The 22,996-nt window shown below is 41.7% G+C and overlaps 1 protein-coding gene across 4 annotated transcripts in view; it reads left to right on the top strand.

The window, feature by feature from the left end:
• Positions 1-22,996, top strand: part of LOC104153249 (contactin-4) — a 382,470-nt gene that overhangs the window by 246,038 nt on the left and 113,436 nt on the right. For all 4 annotated transcript variants that reach the window (XM_068907166.1, XM_068907164.1, XM_009689042.2 and 1 more), the window contains one exon: positions 19,369-19,464. In XM_068907166.1, coding sequence (XP_068763267.1) covers positions 19,369-19,464 — 96 coding nt within the window. The remainder of the gene's footprint in view (positions 1-19,368; positions 19,465-22,996) is intronic.

Raw genomic sequence — 22,996 nt, 5'->3', positions numbered from 1 at the left:
GCTGACCCCGAGCAATTGTCTCCAACAGGCAGCGCCTAGTCCGGGGGCTGCCTGTCTCCAGCTCGGTCTCTTTGGCAAATGAATTATACTTGAAAAGGATGAGAGGAAGCTGTGGGACGGAGGACAGCTCCAAAAATCCAAGGAGGTGACATGCTCCTTAACCTTGGTGTGCGTAGGTTAGCTAAAACACCGGTCATCTTTCCTTTAACTGAAAATAGCCACCATTATTGCAACTGATATGACAGAAGCTCTGGAAAAGTTCTTGGTTTTTTTAATCTAAGAGGATAAAAAAAGTATCTGAACAAGTCACCTGCCTGAAGTTAGATTTAGAAGAACTGAGACTACAATTAAGATGTGTCTGAGAGAGGCTGTGATGACAATTAATAAGAAATGCAATGGCTTGCGGAGTCTTTGAGAGGTATTTTGTGTCGTGTGAAATCCGGGAACCAATTACCCAGTTGTCACCGGCCCTGGGGCCTCTCCGGGGAGATAATGGCCTGCGGAGCCAGCTGCCCACCTGCGTGCTAAGCACTTTCCCTCCGAACAGTGCCTGGAATAAAAACACTGCCTGCCATTAGAGTAACTTGTTTAAAACAGACATAGTAATGCTTAACCTCTGACGTGCCGGCTCTGCCGATGCCTCTTCTGAAACCTGGGAGCGGCTGGGAAGCTGCCGCGGGGAAGCTCGCGCGCCCGTGCGGTGCGGCTGCCTGCATTTGTTCACCTACAGCGTCTGCGGGGCAAAGGGATCGCCCAGCTTGTTTCTCCTCTGCAAGGGCAAATCAAGTTAGAGGCTTGACCTCCCGTGGAGATAAACTTCAGGGGTTGTCTGTGCATAGATAGACGTTCTAAAACTGGCTTGGCATCACGATCGTGCTGAGCTTTGTAAAGTGAAGGTTTAGTTTCTAAAGACAGTAAAATCACGTAAGGAAATGGAAGGGACCAGACGTGAGGGTACAGCTTGCGATATCTGCACGTGGACGTTCAGTCAATAGATGGCCTTTAATAGTTGTGTGGGATAGATAAATCAGGGTGTGATTTGGTTGTTGCCAGTATCCTATTCTTTGCTGTCACGTGATGTTTTCCACATATATTTGATAACTGTTGATGAATGTAAGGTCCCACCCGTATTTTGTGGGTATTAAAACGTACAGAAGCACAGCCAGTGGCATCAGTAAGCTCCGAGCTGGGTTCGCGTTGCTTGCTTCAGCTGAACGCTTCGTTGGACTGAGCTGATCCCGGTGGTCTGCAGGGCTGCGTGCACAGCTCTGCTGTTAGTGAAATCTCTTTCCAGTCTTGAGTAAATTATCTTTGTGCTAAAACGTGGCAAGGTGTCATGAAAAACTCGGATGGAGACCAAAATGAAATAAAAAGAAAGATTTATCATTTCCTCTGATGCTTCTGAATGAAACACTAAGTATTCAGGTTCTGATCCTGGGAATTTGAGACAGTTTCACGTTAAAATAGAATAGATATCTATGTGTTTAAAGATCTTTCGATGTTATGCTTAATCGGTCATTTTGACTTTTCACTGTTTAACTTAATGCCACCATTTTCCGTTCTTTTTATGTACTCAGTACATAGGTCATAAAGGGAACTGTAAAGCTCCTGCAGCAAGTCTACAGAGATATCAAGACTTTGTCTTTCTTTTCCTGCTTGCCAACTCACTGCAGAATCTGATACTGTGCTATTTATCAGCAAAATTTCCTGTTCTCCTCTATCTCACTCCTGAAGCCTTTACAACTTACATGTATTATCCCCAAGTTAGTTCCAGTTCATGGCCCATTTTGCTGTTTACCACTAGATTATTAGAGAATCAGTGGACTTCATCTGAAATCTAGCCCGCTCTTTGAAAGCTAAAAAGAGAATGAAAATAGTCCATTAAAGAATTCAGCTGTGAATGTTAATGTGTCCTTAGCAGTAGTATTTATCCTCTGACTGTGAATATATTTACAGAATGTTTTTCTGAGCACTTTTTCTTAAATCAAAGTCAAGGTAGATAGCAAGTGAATAACTATGTAGTTGCTATTAGAGTTTCATTTTGGCGTTACCTCAGAATATAGCTCAGCTATTTTCATTGAGTACAGCCTTACCTCTGCAAATCACTGATGTTCAGTTTGTTTATTCTGATGTCAGCTAGAAGGATGCAAAAATAAAAGAGGAAAATAAGCTGTAAATTTAAATTATTATTTTGACAATAAATGGAATAGGCTGGAAATGCAGATAGCAATATAAAGCAGTATCTTCAAGATTGCAGTGCCCCTCTAGGGAACCTGGTTATTCAGTGGGAAGAGTGAATGTACTTTCCTGAAAAGACAAAATGAGATGTGACCAACTGAAGACTTGCAAATTTGAAAGAACTCTTTCCCTTACAGATAATCTTAGAGATAATGATTAGAATAATTATCTTACAGATAATTATTAGAATTCATAAGAATATTCCCTTCCAATGTTCATATCTTGAAATTGTGATCAAGAATCCCCTAGAGGCTTTGCCTGTGCTATAGTCATAAAAAGCTAGGCTGCAGTTGCACTCAGTCCCTGTGCAGAGTTCCTCCTCGCAATTTCACATGGGTGCGAGCCAGCCTTTGTCAAGACTGAATTCTGGGCATAATTTTCATAGCAAATACTGTCTGCCTGCCCTCTTTATTGCGAGCTTCAGCAGTAATGTCAGGCTTGTGAACCTTTGGTGTCCACGTGATGTATGATGAATCTCAAGCCAAGTAAACGTCTGTGGTTTCAACTAAGACTTCTTTGGGTTCGCGTTCTTCCCGGTTACAAATCTTTCCAAACATCCAAGCCTGTAGGCATTTGTTCTTTCCTGGACAAAAAATTTCCAGAGCAATCTTACAAAAACTAATCCTGGAGTTTCAGAGCTGTCTGAAGAGCTGTGAGCGTATGCATTCACGGCAACGTGTAATCACTGTTCTCTGTGTCCAGTGGACAAGCAACAGGACACGGAGTCAGGAGGTCTGTATTATTTTCTCAGTTATTAGAATGACTTCTTGTAACATCTCCGCTTTCAGCTCTGACTCCCCTCATCTGTCAAACAAAATAATGCTATTTACCTATTTCGAAGAAATTATTATAATCTTTAGATCGATCCTTACTAATTAGATATCAATGCAAAATGGTGACATTTGTAGACGTATGAAAAGTAGCAGTTACAGGACTCCCTGGTGCAGCACAGACTGTACCTGAAGGCTGGAGGCAGCCTGTGTTTTTGTAACAAAGCCTGCTCCTATAGATGGGATGTAAGGCCAATATACATCAATTTTATCTTAGTGGCTGCTTTTTCATTGTGTTATTTTGTATTTTCTTTCTGGAAAGCAAAAACAGGGAGTAGGTAGCTGCACGCAAAAGACAGCAGGGCTTCAAAGATTGTCTCGTGTTAGTTTGCCTGTCTGCAACAAATGTGACTACTATTTTATAATTCATTAGAATTGAGGTATGAACAGAATGAAAAAATATCTTCTCTCTGGATGACGCTGGGTAGCATAATAATCTACGTTTTCCTAGGCAAGCTGAATCACCAGATAACCTCTGAAGACCAGGATCTCTGTGGGGCGTTTTTCGTTTGTGTTTCTATCATGTAAAGGGAAATTGTTCTTTGAAAATTCCAGCTCAGTGAGCGTGTCATATTATTTTACCTTATTTGGGGTCTGTATTTGCATTCATTCAGCTGCAGAAAGTAAGAAGGTGTAGCGTAGCACAGTCCAATAGGGAAACTCAGGGTATCTGTGATGTTAATGCCTAGCTACCAAGTGGAAGAGTGGTTTTTGCAGCGTTGCCTGCCACTGATAGGGTTATTGCTTTCTGGCTGTTACAGAATCATCTATGCTGTAATAAAGTGTCAGAATAATGCATTGTTTTGCTAGAAAAATCAAAAAATCAGGGAATGAAATAATTCTGTTGAAGGCAACCTAAGGGGAAATGTCTGCCCAGATTTTCCAGATTGAAGTTATAAAATAAAATTTTCTGAGTCCTCAGCATTTTGTCTCGAGCAAAATATTTGCTTCAAAATGAATGTTTGCAATATTTCTTATAGAGAGATAGTACACATGCAACTCTTATGAAATGGAACGTAAAGTCAATGAGGGTGTTTTTGTTGTTTTTGGTAACATCACTGAAAAGAATAGTTTGATTTTGGGAAGAAAACAGTGCAGTGCGTTGCAGGTATTTATAAGAGCTCCTCTTCGCAGGTAAAATAAGTGGCACGAAGGAAGGCAGAGAACTGGTGGAGGCTGCATGGTTGCCTGTTAGGAAGAGTGGCTCAGATCCAATACAGTAACGCGTTATGGCTATAGCATGCCATGGGGGACTGTGGAAGTGAGGGCAAGTAGCTCATGCTTGAGGTGATGGAGAACGGTGCATGGAAAAAAGCGAAGGAGCGTTGGGCGAGGGTCCGTGACTTCCACAGCTGTGCATGCCTGTGGCTTTTGTAGAGCTAGAGGAAAAGCTCCTGCAGGGTTTGAGAAGCAAGATAAAAGCCTGAGGAGGAACTTTAGCTGTGCAGATAGATAAATAAGTCTGATTTTGATGGACAGTAGTCAGAAAGACTTGGCAAGATTTAAACGTAGTCTCCATATGAGAACCAGATAGATATCAAAGTCAAAGATGATACGTAGTTTGCGGGTCTGAGTGACAGCAGGACGGGAGGGCTCTGGTGGGAAAGCAAGGGCTCGGCAAGCATGGATTTCATTCTGGTTTTCTTGCCGGCTCATATTTTACTTATCTCCTGCAGCCGTAAACGGATGTTTGACTTCAGTGGGCTAGCCCATATGCTTAATTGGAAGTCTCTGAGCATGTGTTTTCAGAGGACGTGGATGAGCTGCTGAGGAGTAAGGAGGGTCGCTGTCCTGGCCCAGGCGTCCCTGGACAAGCCTCAGCTCCGCCGCTGCTCCTGCCGGGGCCGCAGGGGGTTTGGCCTTCCCCTGACTAGCGCGGCTAGTAGACATCCTTGCTTTGAAGAGGACATACAAGGAGGACATGAAAAGTTCAAGACTGGTATCAAGCTTAACTCTGTGGGAGCTGAGGAAGAGCCGTGAACAAACGTGCACATCAAAACAGCCCAGCTTTGTCCTTTCCTGGCACTGGAGCGTGGCGGTTAGATCACGCTCGGGCTTGGGAAGGGCAGTGTGGGCTGCAGCACCCGAGCTGCCTGTTTGTCCGCCCCCGCGTGTGCGCTGGGGCTGCTGCCCCGCGCCTCGCCTGGTCGGTGGCCTTCTCCTGGTGGAGCAGGTCTTCCTCGCAGCAGGCCCCGTGCTGCTGAGCGTGTTTGATCCAAACTGAAAGACCTCAGGAGTTCATGCGAGTCCTGCAGGTGAACATCTCTTATTGCGCGGTTTAATTTAGCTTTCAGAAAAAAAGCACCACCGTGAAATTCCTGCAGCTGCAAATGCCGCTACAGCAGAGGTTCATCGGAGAGTTTTTGAGTCTTGTAAGAGCGGGGCCAGTTTCTGCTCGGTGAAGTGGTCAGGGAAAGTAAAGGTCCAGACGTCCAAAATGGAGCTGGCAGGCTGGTAAAGACACAGCTAGAGTTCATAATCTTGCACAGCAATCACACGCGGTACTAACCAATTCCCTGGTGTCCCAGCACAGGCCGTACCTTGCTTAATGCACACAGTAATAAGGTCCAAGCAAAAATTTTTTCGTGGTAAGAGACGAACTGGGAGAATGACAAGATGTTTACCTCTTAAACTTTTTTTTTTTTCAATTAAATAGAAATCCCAGTGAAATTTCTGTTCTGAAGGTCAAATTAAACAGCATTAATCCACAGACTTGTAAACTATTTCTCAAATCAGTGACTCCAAAAATTATTCATTAGAACGCCGGCTCTTAAACTAAAATTCTATTAAGCTCTGTATCAGAGGAGCTTTTATTCTGAGCTACACAGCCAGCTGTATAGGCTTGACACAACAGCAAGGACACAGGCAGAAGAACTTAATCTTTGTGTATTTGTGAAAGGGATGACATAAAACCCTGCTTTTAAAAAGTCAGGCACAGGTTTTATAGAGACAGTGTTTAGAGATATTAGGGCAATAAATATCAGGAGGCAAATCTTGTCAAGTGTTTCGAGAGCAAAGAGCTTTAATGCTTTTGTGGGTGCTAGTCATCAGTTAAAGTGCTTTCAGGCTACCTTCGTACAGACAGGCTATGATTTCTTCAAAGCAATGTCCTCTAAAGTCTGTAATTGATTGAGATGCACTAGAATCTCATCTTTAAGACTATTTTATGGGCCAAATTAGCATAGTTTATAGTCTACATCCAATGAAGTCATGTTATTCCATGGGCAGTGATGCAAATTACTTCTTTTTCCATCTGTTTGTGTATTTTTGTCCAGGATATGAAAGCACGCTCTGTTGTCTGTATCAGAGTTAATGCAAATCTGATGAAAGCAATTTGGAAGACGGCGTACGAGCCATCCCTTGATAGACTGTTCTTTAGTCAGTCGACAGTAGGAAGACTTGGCCCACGCTTCTTCCTCTGGGCTGTCTTTTCATTCAGCAAAATGTCATTCCCAACCTGCTCAGAATCCCCTTGAGGCGAAATCATGTGGTCTTTAATCAAAAAATTCCTATTGACTTTGATTCAAGGACTGAATATGACCTTAAACATCATTTGAAATTTTAGACTCCTGGGATCATCTTAAAATTACATCGGGGTATGAGAATTATGCTCTGTAAATCTCTTTAGGTGGTGATTGAAAATTGACTTTAGTTTTCTTGGCTGTGTATGAGTACTTCAGTGGATTTTGGGTTTCTTTCGCACATGCAAAGAGGTAGCTACCCCTTACCTGCATCGTTAACTTTCTCGTGCTGCTTAGCGTTTGGGTGCTCCGTGCATGGGGGTGCTGCCATTTCTTCCCCCTACTGAGCCTGCCTGAGGATATTTTTATACTTCTGCCAGTACAGCCAGCTTACTTGCTCTTTCTTCATTGATTCCTAAATCTGTTATATCTGAGTTTTACTAGATGTATTTTACATATGTTGTATTCTTGCTTTTGGTTCTCTTTGTTGTACTCAAAACCATTTTTGCTCAGTCCCAAAGCTGCATGCCTTAAGAGTAACTGAGGATTTGTATTTATAGCTTTGGGGCCTGTTTTCAGCCTGTGTCTGCACTACCTCTGCTGTCAGCTTGTGCTTGTATTTTTTGGGGGGGGGGGGAGCAGGTTACAGTCCCTTCTTTTTCCTTCCTTTCCTTTGGAAAGCTTTTACAGCCTTCTAAGGCTCATTAAATAGCTCACTCTGTAAAAGTAACAATCCATTTGAAGCTATAGATAGACAAATAGGTATTAAGCTTTGGTAGCTACTGGTTAATAACATCTATTCACTTCAGCAATATCACTGGTACCTGATCGAATTTGCTTTACAGCAGTCTCTAGAGACAGACTTTAAGTAAAATATAGCAGCAACTAATATTTTGTCTCTAAGCCTGCATATTAGTCGTATTTGCTTTTGGAAATTAAGATTCAGTGATGTATAAAGAAGTGCTTGATAGATGTAGGTTTTGGTTAGACTATTGAAAAAGGAGAAATGCTTTTGTATTGGTTAAACAAGCATAAGGATAATAGATTTTAAAAATAGCTTTGACACCACTTGCCTAATCACTAGAAAAAAACGTTAAATGTAATGACAAAGGGCTCACTAATGGTGTGTAAGTTTTTGACAGTATGTCATTCAGCCAAATGTACAGCAGTGCTTCTTTCTACATGATATAGTCACATAAATTGGCTTTCTAAAGGACAAGCAGACACCTGTCACAATGAATTTGAATCATTTGCTAAATATAATTTTGTACAACATTTTTGGTAGTTCTAAAATAGCCCTCCTCTATATAGAGAATTTTCTCTTTATTTCGGAACCGGCATAATTACGGAATCAGTCTGGATTCCAAAAATCTGCTATGCGTTAAAAAAGAAGAAGAAGAAGAAGCCTAAGGAGAAACATGGAAGCGCCCCTTTGGCAAGCAAAGGCAGGCGAAACAGAGCTTAGCCTTCATAAAAAATAGAACTTCCTGTGTCAAATCACCAATGACCTGGGACTTGCAGCCTCCTAAGGGAAGTCTCATTGTTTCAGTCTTGTTTCCAGGGCGCACCGAGTTCAGCAGCTGAATTATTTCCACATTGTAGCCAGTAACAGGAAGCAAGTGGGCCTTGTACACAAATGCTGTAAACATTCTGCTTGAGTAGAGATCTTAAAAATACAGCAATCAGTGGAGCTATAAATGAGAATGGTTATAAATACTAACAACAGAGGTCAAATATTGCGCTACTCTGTGCTACCCTTGGTGCCCAGGAACATGCAGGGAAGTGAGGCTTGTTTTCTTGCTGATGTTTTGATTTAACCTGTGAAATCTTGCTTTGAATGAGCAAACTTAGATTTGCAAGACTTACCTAGTGATTCAAAAAGACTTCCAAATTTCCTGTTACTTTAATTTCATAAATAAAGAGCAAACCAAAGTAGGCCCTAATAAAGTGTAAAAGACTGTAATTCTGTTTTGCTTATAATTGAATCTTCCTTGCTATAAAGACTGATTTTTGTGCTTAAAACTTAGGGAAATTTTTAATTACTCTAGCCGAAGTTGGATAATTGTAACTATGAAAAGCCATATGTTTCTGATTAAAATTTCCATATGCCGTTTACTGGGACAAACTACCAAGTCTTAAGAGGCTTTGGATCATTTCACGTTTTTTAAGATTATATTAAACCATGTTTGAAGTTTTGGAAGGAGGTGTTGTGTAATACCCTACACAAAATGAAAAGGTGCCGGGGTTAGGTATGGCGACAGCTGCTGCTGGCAAGTTCTGGCCACTTGAATATTTTTGAGGAATAAGCGTCTGTATCAGACTGGCATCACTGTCTTGTACCTGCATAAGGTTAATTACGAAGTGCTAAGGCAGAGGTTTTATGAAGGTCACAGAAAAAACTAGTAATGCAATTCGAGTTTATATTAAAGGACAGGTCCTAGTGTGCACATGCTAGTAACGCGTTGCGCTCATCCAGCGCCTTTCACCATTCGATGTCAGATTTTTGTGCAGATGTTAGCTAATTCAGTCTCTTTTGAGATACGTGGTGTAAATACTCATCCTTAGGGATGTGCAGTCTTCAACAGAGAAAATTTAAATGACTTTCCCAAGGTCACACAGTTGTTGGTACAGAGTCAGTGGCACAAATCAACATATTTTTTCAGAGATTAAATGCATATAGCTTGATGTGCACATGGGTCCGTGAAGTCTGATTTCGTACTGGTGCTGGAGAGAAGATCAAGTCTGAAGAGCATCCTTGCTCACTGAGTCAAGTTCTGAGTCAGAGCGTTGATGGTGAGGACCTGCCCGCGTTTCTGTTAGGCCTCCCTGTGACAGACAGCCTCCTCTTTCCACTGAAAACACGATGAATCCCTTCCTTATGGGATACTAGAGTTACTGTAGCTTGCAAAGTATTTTGGGGTTTTTTTTGATTTTCAGTGGAGTCCTTTGTATAGTACCGTGTGCTCCCAATAAGTTTAGGAAGGATATTGACCACCAGAATTGTTGAATCGTTACTATTTTCTTCCTCAGTAATTTGTCTTAATCAATTTGACAATTACTTGCTAAACAGAGAGAAAGAACATTTTAATTAAATAGGGCAAAAACTCCCATGCAGATGCATTTTTTCCAAACAATCATGCAACTATATCTGATCTTAATTTTTTTGAAATCACAGCTTTAAAACAAAAGCCTGGTTTGAGGTATTCATTGATGCATCTCTTCTTTTTTCTTTTTCAAGCATTAATAATCACAAATTATGAAACAAGACTGCACCATTCTTGCAGCTCAAGGGCCATACAAATTAACATACAGAACAATTTATGTAGATTTTATGTACCTACTTGAGTTGTCTTTCTTCATTCCCTATATTTTAATGATAGCATCATATTTTTATTGTCTACAGTAACCTTTAATTACTCTTTCCTTTTATTTCATTTAAAAATTACCATTTAGTAAAAATGTGCAGCCCTGAAATGGTTTTGTATCTATATGAGTGTATGAAGAGGGAGTCATCACTGGCCATCAGTATTTTGCTGCCATTTAAATGATTAGTTTTTGAACAAAATTATGTATTTTTGAGCATAAATTACACTTTTTGCTCATGCGAGTGACCTAGACTTTTTCATGCAGATTTATGCTGCCTTAGTTAGTTAGGGTGTGTTTGCATCCTTCTTGCATCTGCTACACTGTGCGACTTCCTTTGGGTCCTGTGAGTAGAAACAGTATTTCTTAATGCTCATCTGTTGCCACAGAAATACGGGAGTTGAATGGACATCCTTCCCCTGTGAGCACATGCAGGGATACTGGCCCAGCAAGAAGCTTCTCATCGTTGAGGCAGTCCTCAGTTCTGGTCTTGTTTTGTTTGTTCCCTTTATAAATATTCTTATTGAAATTGAAGCTCCTTCCTTTTTTGGTCTGTGCTGGGGTGGATTGCTGTAACTGAAGCAATTCCCACCCTAAAAATTTTTAATTAAGCCACAGAGGTGCCTGCATGCTGAAACTTAATGAACTTACCGTCTTATCGCTTCCAGTCATTGTTTTGCCTCATCTTGTTCTCTCCCTTCTGTTTATTAATCCTCACTGCATTATGTCGAACGTGTAACTGTAAACTCTTAAAATGCCCCCGTCTTTTATTTCTATTATAAAGTGTTTAGTACCCTGTGGGGAACTGTACAATAATTAATCATAATGTGATTATTTGCAGTTTTCTCATGTACTGTCTTGCCAAGTCCCAGTGGACGAACCTCTGGGACTCTCAGGTGTGGTGGTGGGCATCGGACTGCGAGAATTTCACACTGTCTTCAAAACCTCCTCCTCTTTCACCGCGTTTCACGCACCTCGAGGCTAGATGGACGCAACACTGTAATCTGGCCTCCTGTTTGTCACTGGCCATATTTTCCCCAGTGTATCCCTCATTGAGCCCAGCTACGGAAGTGCGAGAGCTTGCGCTTGCATGTCTTCTGGGAAGGTCGTCCTGATGGGCAAGCATCAGGGATGGCGACCCTCCTGCTTTCCCTTGCAGTTCATTCCAGTAGCTGATCATCATCGCTTGCAGTAAGTCTCATGTCTCATCTCCGTTTCTGTGACTTTAGCTTCTTACTGCTAGTTTTTGTTCCCTCCTCCCCGACTAGGTTAACAAGCACTTTAACAGATGGTGCTGTTTCCTCGTGGAGGTATTTCTGCACATACACCAGGACGTTTTCACTGCCAGCCTCCCCTCCCCCTGATCTTAAAATGTTTTCTTCTCTTTTTATACTCAGTAGTTCTTCAATTTTTTTATCCTCCCCCCGCCGCCCAAAGTATGGGCCTATTAGGAGGTAGTGATCTCATCGACACTGTACGCGGGGGAAAATTGCCCCACTGCTCCTTTACTCCCTCTCCTCTGCAAATACGTTTGGTAATGAATATTATTAAGAATTCACTGGATGTTTATATCATACAATGTGGAGGCCGGTTCCTGGTAGAAAACTCATATAATCCTTTGTGATCTTGATATATAACTTATTTCTCAATGTAATGCTTGGTAGCCGATTAAGTTATAATGCTACCGTGGTAAATGAAGACCAAATAATTGTATGATACGTCACTGCCAGCCTCATACAAGTACTACGATGTTGTTAATCGTATCTATATATTTGCATGATGTTTAATATTTTATTTGTTTCAGTCATTTCGCATGATTTTGGTTCTTCAGCCTGGAAAGTTGTTTTGATAATACATGGGGAGCACTACCATTTCGTGCATGACAGCTTTTGCAATTTAAATATAGTAAATTATCCAAGTCCTTTTACGATAAAATATAAAGAAAAATGCTAGACCCTTCCATTTTTGTTTTGGGTGGTGTCAGACTTACGACCACATGCCACACAGGGTTTTAATGTTATCTTAGCAAACAGCCACTACCAGTCTGTCAATAAATGCTGGAGCATCATAGAAAATAAAGCTGAATATGGCAATAAGATATTTGGTCTAGCCTCCAGGCAAGATAGCAGCACTTTTGGTATTCTTGACAGCTCTCTCTAAACCTATCTGTGATGGCAGTGGTGACAACTCTTAATTTTGTGCTTTAACTCTCCACAGTTACATAAAAACGTTCCTCGTGTGTGACCTGAATCTCCCTCGTTGCAAATTAAGCCCCATTTCATCCGCGCGGAGAATATATTTTTCCCTTTCTCTTTGCAGCAAACTTTTATGCATTGTTTTACGCAGTTATCATATCTTCCCTAAATCTTTTCTCTAAACTAAATAACCCCAATTTGTTCACTGTTTCTTGTAAGCCATGCATTCTGCATTTGAGATTATTCTGGCTACCGTTCACTGGCTTCTCTCTAGTTGGTCCCTGCTTTTCCTTAACTGATGGGCTGAAGCCAGGGAAAACGGGCCTCAAGCTGAGGCCCCTCTAATACTTAGAAGAAAGATCACTCTTTCTTTAGGTGCAGGGTATAAGTGATTCATGTTCTGTCTGAGATCCCCTATAGCAGCTGCGCGCTGCTTCGGCGCAGTTACTGCCTGGCCAGCGGCCGGGTTTGCCCACGTGCAGTAACCTGCGCTTCTTGCGTCAGTAAACGCTGTCTTGGACGTCGGTCTGCCTTTGAGACAGCTTTGGGTTCTAACTCTGCTTTCTGCCATCCTTGCAGTACTTCCTCCTGGTGTGGAAGTCCACGAAGCATGCTGTACTCTGCTTTTCGGGTTGTTAGTGAAAATGGGAAATGGTAGCAGACCCCCAGGAGGCCTGCGTAATCCTGGTTCATCACTCCTTGTTGTTAAGCTCAGTTGATTCCACCCCTTTACTCTACCTTACATCCTTCTCTGCTTTCAGCAATTTTTGTTTATGCCTTAATAACATTTTCATAAGTAGCTAAGTTTTCTTCACACCCTTTTTGCTTTAAATTTGCCTATTGCAAGAACCTACCTACTAGGTAGGTACTGTACTAGGTACTACTGTACTAGTGCAGTCTGCATTTTGGACACTTGTTTTTGTATTCTCAGTTCTCTTCCTTCAATTATTGAGGGTCGTTAGTATTTGTTGGTCACTCCTGGTCATGGGAACTCGAGTGATGCATCTGAGGAGAGAGGGAGGCTTCTTGTGCTGCTGAATGACTGAAACCTTTTTTTTCTTGGCTACCAATCTCCATGCCGTAGCAGAGGGTGCTGGGAGGTACTGTGCAAGGGCAAAGAGTAAGCCATGCTCCTGCAGAGCACAGAACGACAAGACTTTGGGGGGAAGGGAGAAGAAAGTGAGACCAAGTAGGAAAGAAACCACTGGGAAGAAAAAGTCATTGAAAAGAAGAGTGGTGATAGATGGGCCGGGAGGCATGCAAGAAAATAACACAAAGGGGGAGGAAACAAATTAAGAGGTAAAATAGGACACAGTGAGGAAAACATGGGTAGCAAGAGTGAAAGGACACGAGAAAAGAAAAGGGTAAACCAAATTGAACAGAACAGTGATGGTGTCTGAACAAATGACAGGAGGAAAACGGAAGAAAATGTCAGCGGAGCTCCTTTTAGCACGATGAGGCAGCTCATCCACATCTTCCTCTTGCCTCGTGGAAAGGCTCAGTGCACATGGCGTGTACCTTTACTGCGCTTAACACCGTGCTGGGGACGGACGGAGGAGTAATTAAAATCAGCCCTGGCAGTCTTTAATCGTATTAGCAACCACCCAGCAGAGACTGGGGCTTAGGATTGCTTGTGATCCCTAAGAACAATAAGAAAATGGAATCAGGTATACATAAAATCTAGGCTTGAATTAAATGCACGTGTCTTAATGCAAAAAAAAGCCCTGTAAAAGCTGTTTATATGTAAGGCAAAACAGGTAAATCCCTACAGTGTGTCTGATGAGGTGGTAAGTACCCTTATCTTCCACAGTGATTGTGATGAATCCCAGTTGTTCTTTAAAAGTAAAGTCAGCCAGTGATAGGTTTGCTTATAAAAGTCTGGATGAGTTGTATGGCAGAGAAGCTATTGCAATAAGGCGACATTTTCTTTTTATACTTATTATTGGGCCCTAGGTTCTGTTTTTCTTTTATTAAAAAACAAACAAACAAAACAAACACCCACTCTCAAATTCTGTAATGGCAAGAGATTGAATTTTCTGGTGCATTTCAGGTAAGCGCATGCATTATTTTAAAAGTTTTAACCAGAGTTTGCTAAGAAAAGGCTTTATTCTTGAGTCTTATGGCTTTTAGAATAAAAATGGACGTATTTCTGTCTTAGAAATTGTTTTATTTCTGTGCTACCCAGGTTTGGGCAGCAGCACAGCAGATGCACTGAGCAAGCAGACAGCAGCTCCTTAACACCTACTTAACAGGCCCATCGTGCTGTGTCCTGGGGGTTATCTGCTAGGGCACAGCGCCAGGTCCAGCCACCAGCCACTTGGAAATCTCAGACAAATGTCCAGAGTCACCTAGCCCTGTTGAGGTGCTGTTTCCAGTGCAAAGAGAGTTGGTAGCAAGGGAAACGTGGCAGCACGATACTCCTCCTTCATGTGCTCCTCCAAAACAGTAAATTGTGTCAAGGTACAAGCGAACTTGCTGCCTTAATAAGACTTCTGTTGGGGGATTTGGGTTTGTTTGTTTGTTTGTTTGTTTTAAATTGTCAAATAAAAACTAAAATCCTCTTACGTTAGCCGGCATCTTGCGGCCTGTGGACAAGTCAAACTGGAATGTAAGGACAAGAAGACCTCAAAGGGGAGAGGTACACAACGAAACGCTTTGCACTGCAATTCCGAGTCACTGTTCAGCTGCAAGGGTTACCTTCGTTTCTATGCTATCCCATTGGTCTTCATTGTTGCAAGTACGGAGAATAATTTCTCACCTGCTCTTCAGGCAGGGTGTAAAGGTACTAGACAGCTGCATTTGCTTTGGCTGAAGATCACAGAAATGAGAAAGAAATGCTAGTGCCACTTTTGCATTAAAGCTTCCTGCTTGGAAGTTTTAACTTTTGTTTAGCAAGTGGTCTTACCTCCATGTACCACTATTCAGCAGTGCCAAATTTCTCCCGGGTATTTTGCACCCATTTGAGGAGAAGTTTCTAGGAAATGCTCTTAGCCATTTTGCACAGCATCTCAAAGCAGAAGAGAACCTCTTGAATCAACACATCGCTAATCTGTATGCTTTGTAACCATTCAACAACATTGCTTTTGTTCTCAAGGAAGATTGCATAGCAAGATAGTTCTTGAATGAAGTTTCCTACTAATAAAACTCTTTAAAACTTAATGATAGCGTTGTTAATTCACATGGGTATTTAGGTATTGCACAAATAAATTTAAAATGTAGATTTCAAGAAAGATCAGAGTAATTGGTCAAATCACTTTGATGAGACATTAGCCTTTTTTATAGTTATCTTAATCTTATTAGTTTAGTTGGAACCAGATTTTCAGCACTTGCGTGAGACTTTCCAGAACGGACGACTGATTTACAAAACTCAGTAGCTTGCACTGAGAGTGGTAACGATGAATGTTTGGCTTCATTCGCTACCCAAAGTTTATTTTGACCATTCTTCCCTCAATTCCTAGTTGTTCACCCCAGACGACTTCTCCTGGTAGCAGTCCTTTTCTCGTCATGCATATATGGCTGTCTGTTTTGTCAACAAATTGGAGTTATTTCTTCCTTGCAGTAAAGTTAAGAGGACTAGATTTGCATTTAAACTATTGTGTACTTTCCAACAAATATATCTCGAGCTGCTGGGTCACTGAGCAGGGGCCCATTTATTATGAGAAGTAATGAAGGGCCTTTCCCATTCCCTCCCCTTTGATTAACAGAGAAATTCCCTGGAGCACTGCATGAGTAAGCTTAAACATGCAGACTCCTAATCGATAGAACTTTTCTTTCGTGTTAAACCTGCATAGGATTTTTCTTTTCTTTTCTGAATTCTGTACAATCTCTAAAACATTTTGTGTGGGTTTGTAGACGTACGTTGCATAAAGCATTTGTTAATTTTCTAATGATGGAGGGAGAGATAAATAGCAGACTAAAGGTAAAAAGGGTAAAAAGAATCATTATATGTTATTTGAGACTTATAAATACTTCTGAGATTTTCTTTCTAATACATGTATGTATGTATATAAAGCATCTGCCTTAATGATTGGGACTCGTTTTGCTTTTACTTTACTCTTTCATTTATTGGAAATCACATTCATTTAGGGACTCTAACGTTATTACTTCAAGCAAGATTTAATGATGACTGATGTCAGTAGAAGCAAAAACATTGTTATTACATTTATATTTTAAGACAACACTGTTATGCATTATAATACAAATATATGTAATTGCCACTTATACATCTCAGCTAACTTCATGCATTCAAATTATCTTCTTAGCTTTATAGTGACTATTTCTATGGTAACGTTCTCTCCCACGTAAGTATGGATTGAACCAGCCGGGACGTATCTAAAGACATTATTAGTCAAGAATGAGTTAAACTATTTAAAAATCCTGGGCTGTACTCATGACAATTAGTGTATTTTTTTAAAGTTCCTATATTCTCTTCCTGTTTCTAATAGTTTATTACACTCTTCTCCATAATCAGGGTTTCCAGTGTATTATGGAACATAGCCCTGTAAGTAAAGCATCCTTCATTGGGGGGAAATATGAGAAAACAGTGAGACAGAACAGCTCTAAAAACTTTCTTTTGAAAACAGTACTCTTTGCTATATCTAGAATTTCCTCTTATAATTGACCGGGAAAATACTTGCCTCCTCTGCGCTCCAATCCTGCTAGCCAGGAGTCAGGGCTAAAAATCGGTTTGGGGCCTGAAGGGTAAGGACTACAGAGAAGCGCCTGCAGGGCAACACTGCGGGTGGTTGAATGCGCGTGCCGGGCTCAAGGCGCAGCGCGGGAAGGACCTCCCGAGCGCCCGCCTGGGGGTGCGCCCGGGCCCGTGTGAGTGCCTGGCGAAATCGGGGATCACCGACTGCTTGGATGGTGCAAGCTGCCCTTGGGAGCCTTGCATCGAGGCTCTCCGACTACGTTCTGGGCCGTTTTTCCCAGTTCTGTGGTCGATATTCATTACATACCCCTCCCCGGACAGTTGGTTGCGTAGTTAAACTATCTTTGCTGCCAGAAATGTTTCCTGATACCGCATTTATTTCTCCAGGCCTCATTTTGGTTTTCGGCCGTTATTCCTTAGGCGACAGTTCTCAGTAAGGCTGGGATTCAATCTGGTATCTGTGGGCAACCAAAACTCTTATTTATGTCTCTAGGACTGGCAGGTGGCGAGCAAAGTGCAGTAGCAGTTACTGAGAAGCATGACTCTACCTTTTTTATATAACTCGGTAGAGAAAAGTTAAATCCGTTTTGTTTTCACTGATAATCAGTTTTGTTTTGTTTTTATTTCTTTTCTAGGCCAGATAAAGAAGGACAAAGAAAATCACCCTATTCAGTATTACCTAATAGGCTCAGACTATGACTTTCAGGCTAGAAAACTCTATGCTTTATTGTCTCCCTTATCTGTGTGCTGTATCATAAATTGCCTTATTCTTGCTATACACAGTCTTGAATCTTCCAGAGAATCTGCTGATTATATATTGCTATGCTTACAGAGAGTCCAAGCAAACCGTTCACACTTGTGAACCGGCTGCCAAATTGATACCTGGATTAAATTTGGACCAGTTTTAAACTCGGATGTAGTTCTGAACCTTTTGCATGACCTCATTTTGCCCAAAGGGGTTGACTGTGTAAAAGAGTTAGCACCAAATGCGAACTGCAGCGTAACCTTGATGTGGTCAGCGTTGCTTCTGTCCGTAGACTTGAGTAAAAGAGAGAGGATGGCTGGGTGGCTGTTTTGGGCTATTTTTGTTTTCACAAATAATTCACTGTGGTGCAGCAGGCTTTTTGTATCTCCTTCAGGCCACGCTATTTATCCACTAAAATGCAAATGAAAAAGCTGAAATAATAGAATAATGAGATGCCAGAATAACAAAAGTTAGAGCATACAGGTACAGCAGAACTGTGCTGGACTATTACTAGTATTATAACAAATTATTGCTCATCATTTTTGCTTTAGACTGCCTTTTGCTTGGATTTTGTCCTGAATTTGGCCGTAGCATGATGGGTCCATGAGTAAGGCTTCTGAGTCCTGTCATTGCAGTAACAGCTGATATGTTTGATCACCCAGCTGTTTCAAAGTGATTTGTCTATTTTCAGAGGTTATTTGCTACAGTGTACGGGGAAGATCTCCCTGCAAGGAGAGTAAGAAGGAATGTGGCCTCAGGGCGGTAAATTGTCCCCATGGGTTGGGTCCCGCATTAGCAGTGTAAGGGGGCTTGTGCACACGTAGACACATGCGGCAGGATCACAGACCGCTTGCAGGTTCAGTCCTGATGAGGGAGTAGTCTGGCTAGAACGAAGCTGTGGCTTCTGACTTTTTTGAAGTGCTATATGCACAACCAGTGCTTCCAGAAAACCATTTTCAAGAGGGGACAAAAATCAAGGCTTAATGTTTCACCCTCGTAACATTATAATGGCGTTCCTAGTGGTTCCTACTGTTAAATACTTACCGCCTGTGTGTTTTCTCTGGTTTCCAACTGCACTGAACAACAGGTTTGCAATTGCCAAATGATGGCTCAGCTATACTGAAAGCAAAAAAAATGAAAATTGTAATGCAAGGTACTGTTAAAGGGCTGCCAAGGTGATGCAGGGCATTAATGCTGCTCGCAGAGCCACTCTGGCGACTGATGCTGCTGCTCAGTGCCACGGCTTGGGGCACAGGGTGATTGCAGCAGTCAACAGCAAGTTTCTTGAATTCGGCATGCAAGGAGGGAGCGAGGGAGCTGCGCTTTCAAGTGCATGGCCCCTGAAGGAGAGGAAAAGGAGGAAAGAGGAAGGAAGAAGGTAGTTTAATTAAAACACTGTGTGGCTAACGTGGGTACTACCAAGAGACTTCCTTACAGGAAGGGAAGGGTTTCTTCCAGCAGGTTGCATGGGGCTTTGGTAACAAGTTGCGTAAAGGGAAACGGATAGGGGTTCTAACAGAATGGAGTGTAGTAATTTTTTAAGGCAATAATTCTTCATAAAGCTATAAAATAAAACTATACGGACGTTACATGTTGTTGGAGTTTTCTCTGTGGGTCTCTTATGCCCTGCCTAAATTGACAACCTCCCACCCGTACCAGCCTTCTAGCCTGCAAAGGCATTTACTGAACCTGTTGATGCTCCTGAGAATTTGCTGCCATAGGCAGCATCCTGCTCCTCCTTGCAGTCCAAGCAGATTTCCACAAACGTCTCTTCCAGATTGATGTTCGTTTTGTATCTCTCTGACAGCAAAATCCTAATGAGCATCCAATCCTTCTCATTAAGAAAAAACAATTGGCTTTAAATGCAATCTTTCTTTCTTGGCAGATCTTGAAAACTTCAAAACAAGGACAAGAAGTACAGTGTCGGTCCGCCAAGGTCAGGGAATGGTGCTGCTGTGCGGACCACCACCGCATTCTGGAGGTAAATTGATTTTCTTCTCTTGCTTTCCATATGCAGGGCAATACGCAAGGTTTTCGTTCTCAGGATTTGTTTCAGAAAGTTTTAAAATGGCACATTTTAAAGGTGAACACTACGATAGTGCCAGCCTGACAGAATAGTTTGTTCTGAGTGGTTCTGTTGATGATCTAAACACACTGGTAGATCCCTGTTGGATATAAGTGCAGCGAAAGAGTTTGCAAGTGCACACAGGTATGCATTTAGGAGATGAAATGGTGCAAACTAAAGCAACAACCTTTATGTTATAGAAGATATGACCAAAATCTTGTGGAGCTCTTAGAAGTCCTTCTGTATATGACCTATGTACGTATTCTACAAAAGGTTAAAGGTCGCTGACGGAGCCGCTTTCGTGTATCATTCTCCTTATTACTTTAATTTTTCAAATACTCCTCGTCACTATTTGTTTGTCTCCTGAGTACTCGGATTCCGTTACTGATTGTGCAGGTCTCATATGAAGTTTTATTTTTGGAATGGTAGTACATATTCTTCTTACTCTTTTTATGGGAGGCAGAAGCAAGAAAGAGTGTTATCAGATAGAAGGAAATAATGTACCAACAGATTACATAGTGATCTTGAAGATGCTCATCACTATGTTCTTTGTTGTGTTTCCATCTGGACCTATTTTTCTGAAGCTCCAGATAGAATGATGGAGAAACTCTGCTGCCTCGAGTCTCTAAAATAATTTCCCATTCTTCTTCCCTACCATTTTTGTGTCTGGTGACATATTTAAATCCCTTAGAATTATAATATAGAATGATACTAACTGTAACTCAAGGCTCATTGAATGTCCAAAGATACAGACTGTGTTCAGAAAATGATTCAACCTCTCTTTTCTTGACAGTCACTGTTATCTCTAACGCTTCAGAAAGATTTGTGACGTTTTGGGAGAAACAGAAAAGTTGTAGTAGCAGCCAGAGAGAAGAATTCTGCATTTTTAGAATAGTTTTATTGGCATGTACTCTTGTAGACTACACTATAGTTGTATCATAAAATGATTGATCCCCTCTTAAAATCTCACTGTCACTTTTTATATTGGCTATTTATAATAGTGGAAATGGCATATATGTCACCACAAGATTATGGGAAAATGGCCTTCACTGGCAGCTGCAGGATCTTGCTCACGCCACACCTGAGTGAGTGCCACAGAGCTGTTCAGATGTCTTTGCATTGCGTTTCCCAGCGTTGCTTGATCGCTGACCCAGACTGCAGCTTAGGCCTGGCAGTGTGCTTGAGCAAATAGGATCTGGGGAATGTGCTACAGACACTCGAATGGCTCGTCAAGCATCTCTTGGAGCTCAACAAAGGTTGTAAGTTTCAGATCTAGCCAACCTAAACCTTGACTGGTTCAACACAGAAGCTTTCAGATGTTTGTGTCACACTCTTCTGTATTCCCTGAGCGTTTTCAACAGCTAGGTTTCCTCACTTACGTTAGCCTAAGTGATGGAGAGTTAATGACACAGCGCACCAAATTTAGAGCCTGGGGGAGGGGGAAATGGAAGAGAAAGAGAATCAGCCCTCCTTGACATCAGTGATATTTGCAACCTTCTACTCTGGGGTAAATTTGTTTTTTGGATAGGTTGTCATAAGGCTTTAAATACAGCAAAGTGCTATATCATACTCATGTAAACGCTGAATTTTAACACTGATGTATTTGGTGTTCTCTAGATTCTGAATATATTCCTTTCTGTTAAGTAGCAGCTAACAAGGACATGAGAGAGAGCACACTGCAATAGCTGCTACCGTTGTGTGTCCTGGCGTGAGTCGTTCTCTTTTGATAGCATGTAATATCTATCAAATGCTATTCCCTCACTAGAGCCAGCATCATTGATTCTAGTGTTGAGATAAGGAGGTTGACAAGGAATTTGTATTAACGGTAGTAAAAAAAGCCAGCATTTTCTCAATGGCAAAGACAAAACTGGTAGGAAAAACCATTATGGATTCAAATCGGAGTTTACAAATAGATGATTATAATAAATACTGTAGCAATTCCTTCAGTGCAGTTCACTTTATAGAAGGTGATATAAATATTTAGAAAAGGCAAAGCAGTTCTTTTCAATTAAAAAAAAAAAAAAGATTTTAAATATGTGAAGCCTATCTTGAATGACTGACTAGTTAAAAGCATGTGTTGTTGCAATGCTACTTTTGTCCAAAACAAGCACTGGAGAAGTAAAAAGTCAGTCGTCGCTTCTTCCGTTGTGCCTGGTGTTGATAACTCAATTATAGGCATTGCCGTTGTGTGGCCAAGCAATGAAGTGTGTCACACAACTTCAGCGTGTTGGCACTAGTCATGGTGATGAACAACCAGCCGTCTGGGCTAGCTATTTTATCAGGAGATATTTCAGTAAATCACAAACAAATGGTCACCCTTTAAGATCATTTGTCCCTTTTAAAGAAATCTGCAACTATGTTTTGAAATCTGTCTTTCCTTTGAGTCCTTGCTCATCAGTTTGAAAATTGCCTAGCAAACCACTTGCTATTATTCTGCTTTTATTGCTCAAATACGATGAGACAAGTGCTTGCAGAGCTCCTTCCGCTGACTTCTGACCAGCTGGCAGGAAACCCTGTCAAGTCTGCCAGCCTCCCTTGGCCCCTGGGCTTCACAGCCCCCAACTAGGCTGCCACTTAAAAGCAGCAGAATTAGAAAAGAGTTGGAAGGCCCCTGGGTCTGCAAGTGTAATGACCTGTGGGATCTGCTACCCCTTACAAATCAAGAGAGCTTTTAATATTAAATATTCTCAGGGAGACTTCACCAAAAGCTTTTTTCAATTAGGATAAAGCCCATTCGGGAGAACTCTCTATTGGCCGCACAAATAAAGTAAATATTTTTGTAGTGCTAAGAGCATTCTGGCTTTTAAGTTGCGTGGCAGGCAATGAGAAACCTTACTGTTTCCTACTGTAAAGAAGGAATTACATGACAAACGTGTCAGGATGTTAGCATGAGAATTATAACATCTCAGATTTCTGATGTTCATTATGTGCAGGTGGTTCTTCGTTTGTGATAGCAAGTTCACAGAGTTGCTCATAGTCACAGCGCCGAACTCTTCCCTGAGTGGCTGCTGTAGCGCTACCCGTCGGCCTGGTTGCGTGCCTGCTGGTGTGTGTGAGCAGAGCTCGCTGCCCCAGCCCCGACTCGCCGCTCTTGCTGCAGCCCACTGATGAGGAAGCTGCCAAAGCTAGGTACTAAAACCCGCTGAAGACACGCTGTGGATCAGCCACTGCTCATTTGGACTCTATAGAGCTATGGGTGAAGCATCATTTTCAGCTTCATTCTTGCATACGGGAAGGGTGATTGGGAGCAGAAATGCTCCATGATCCTCAGACCTTTGCACTGGAATGCCTTAAACGTTCGGCTGAAGAGTCAGGCTCGCTCTCATCCCATCCCAGGTTCACTGAGTGTGATTACAATAATTATGCCCTACGAAGTTAGTTGGTATCAAGGGACGGAGTGCAGAAAGGCCAGGGATAACTGGGTGCTTAGTCGCGTTCTCGGAAGAGG

This window comes from Struthio camelus, chromosome 14 (assembly GCF_040807025.1).
Source record: "Struthio camelus isolate bStrCam1 chromosome 14, bStrCam1.hap1, whole genome shotgun sequence".
Lineage (NCBI taxonomy): Eukaryota > Metazoa > Chordata > Aves > Struthioniformes > Struthionidae > Struthio > Struthio camelus.
The sequence above is the reverse complement of the archived record's forward strand: the minus strand, read 5'-3'. Positions and strand labels throughout refer to the sequence as shown.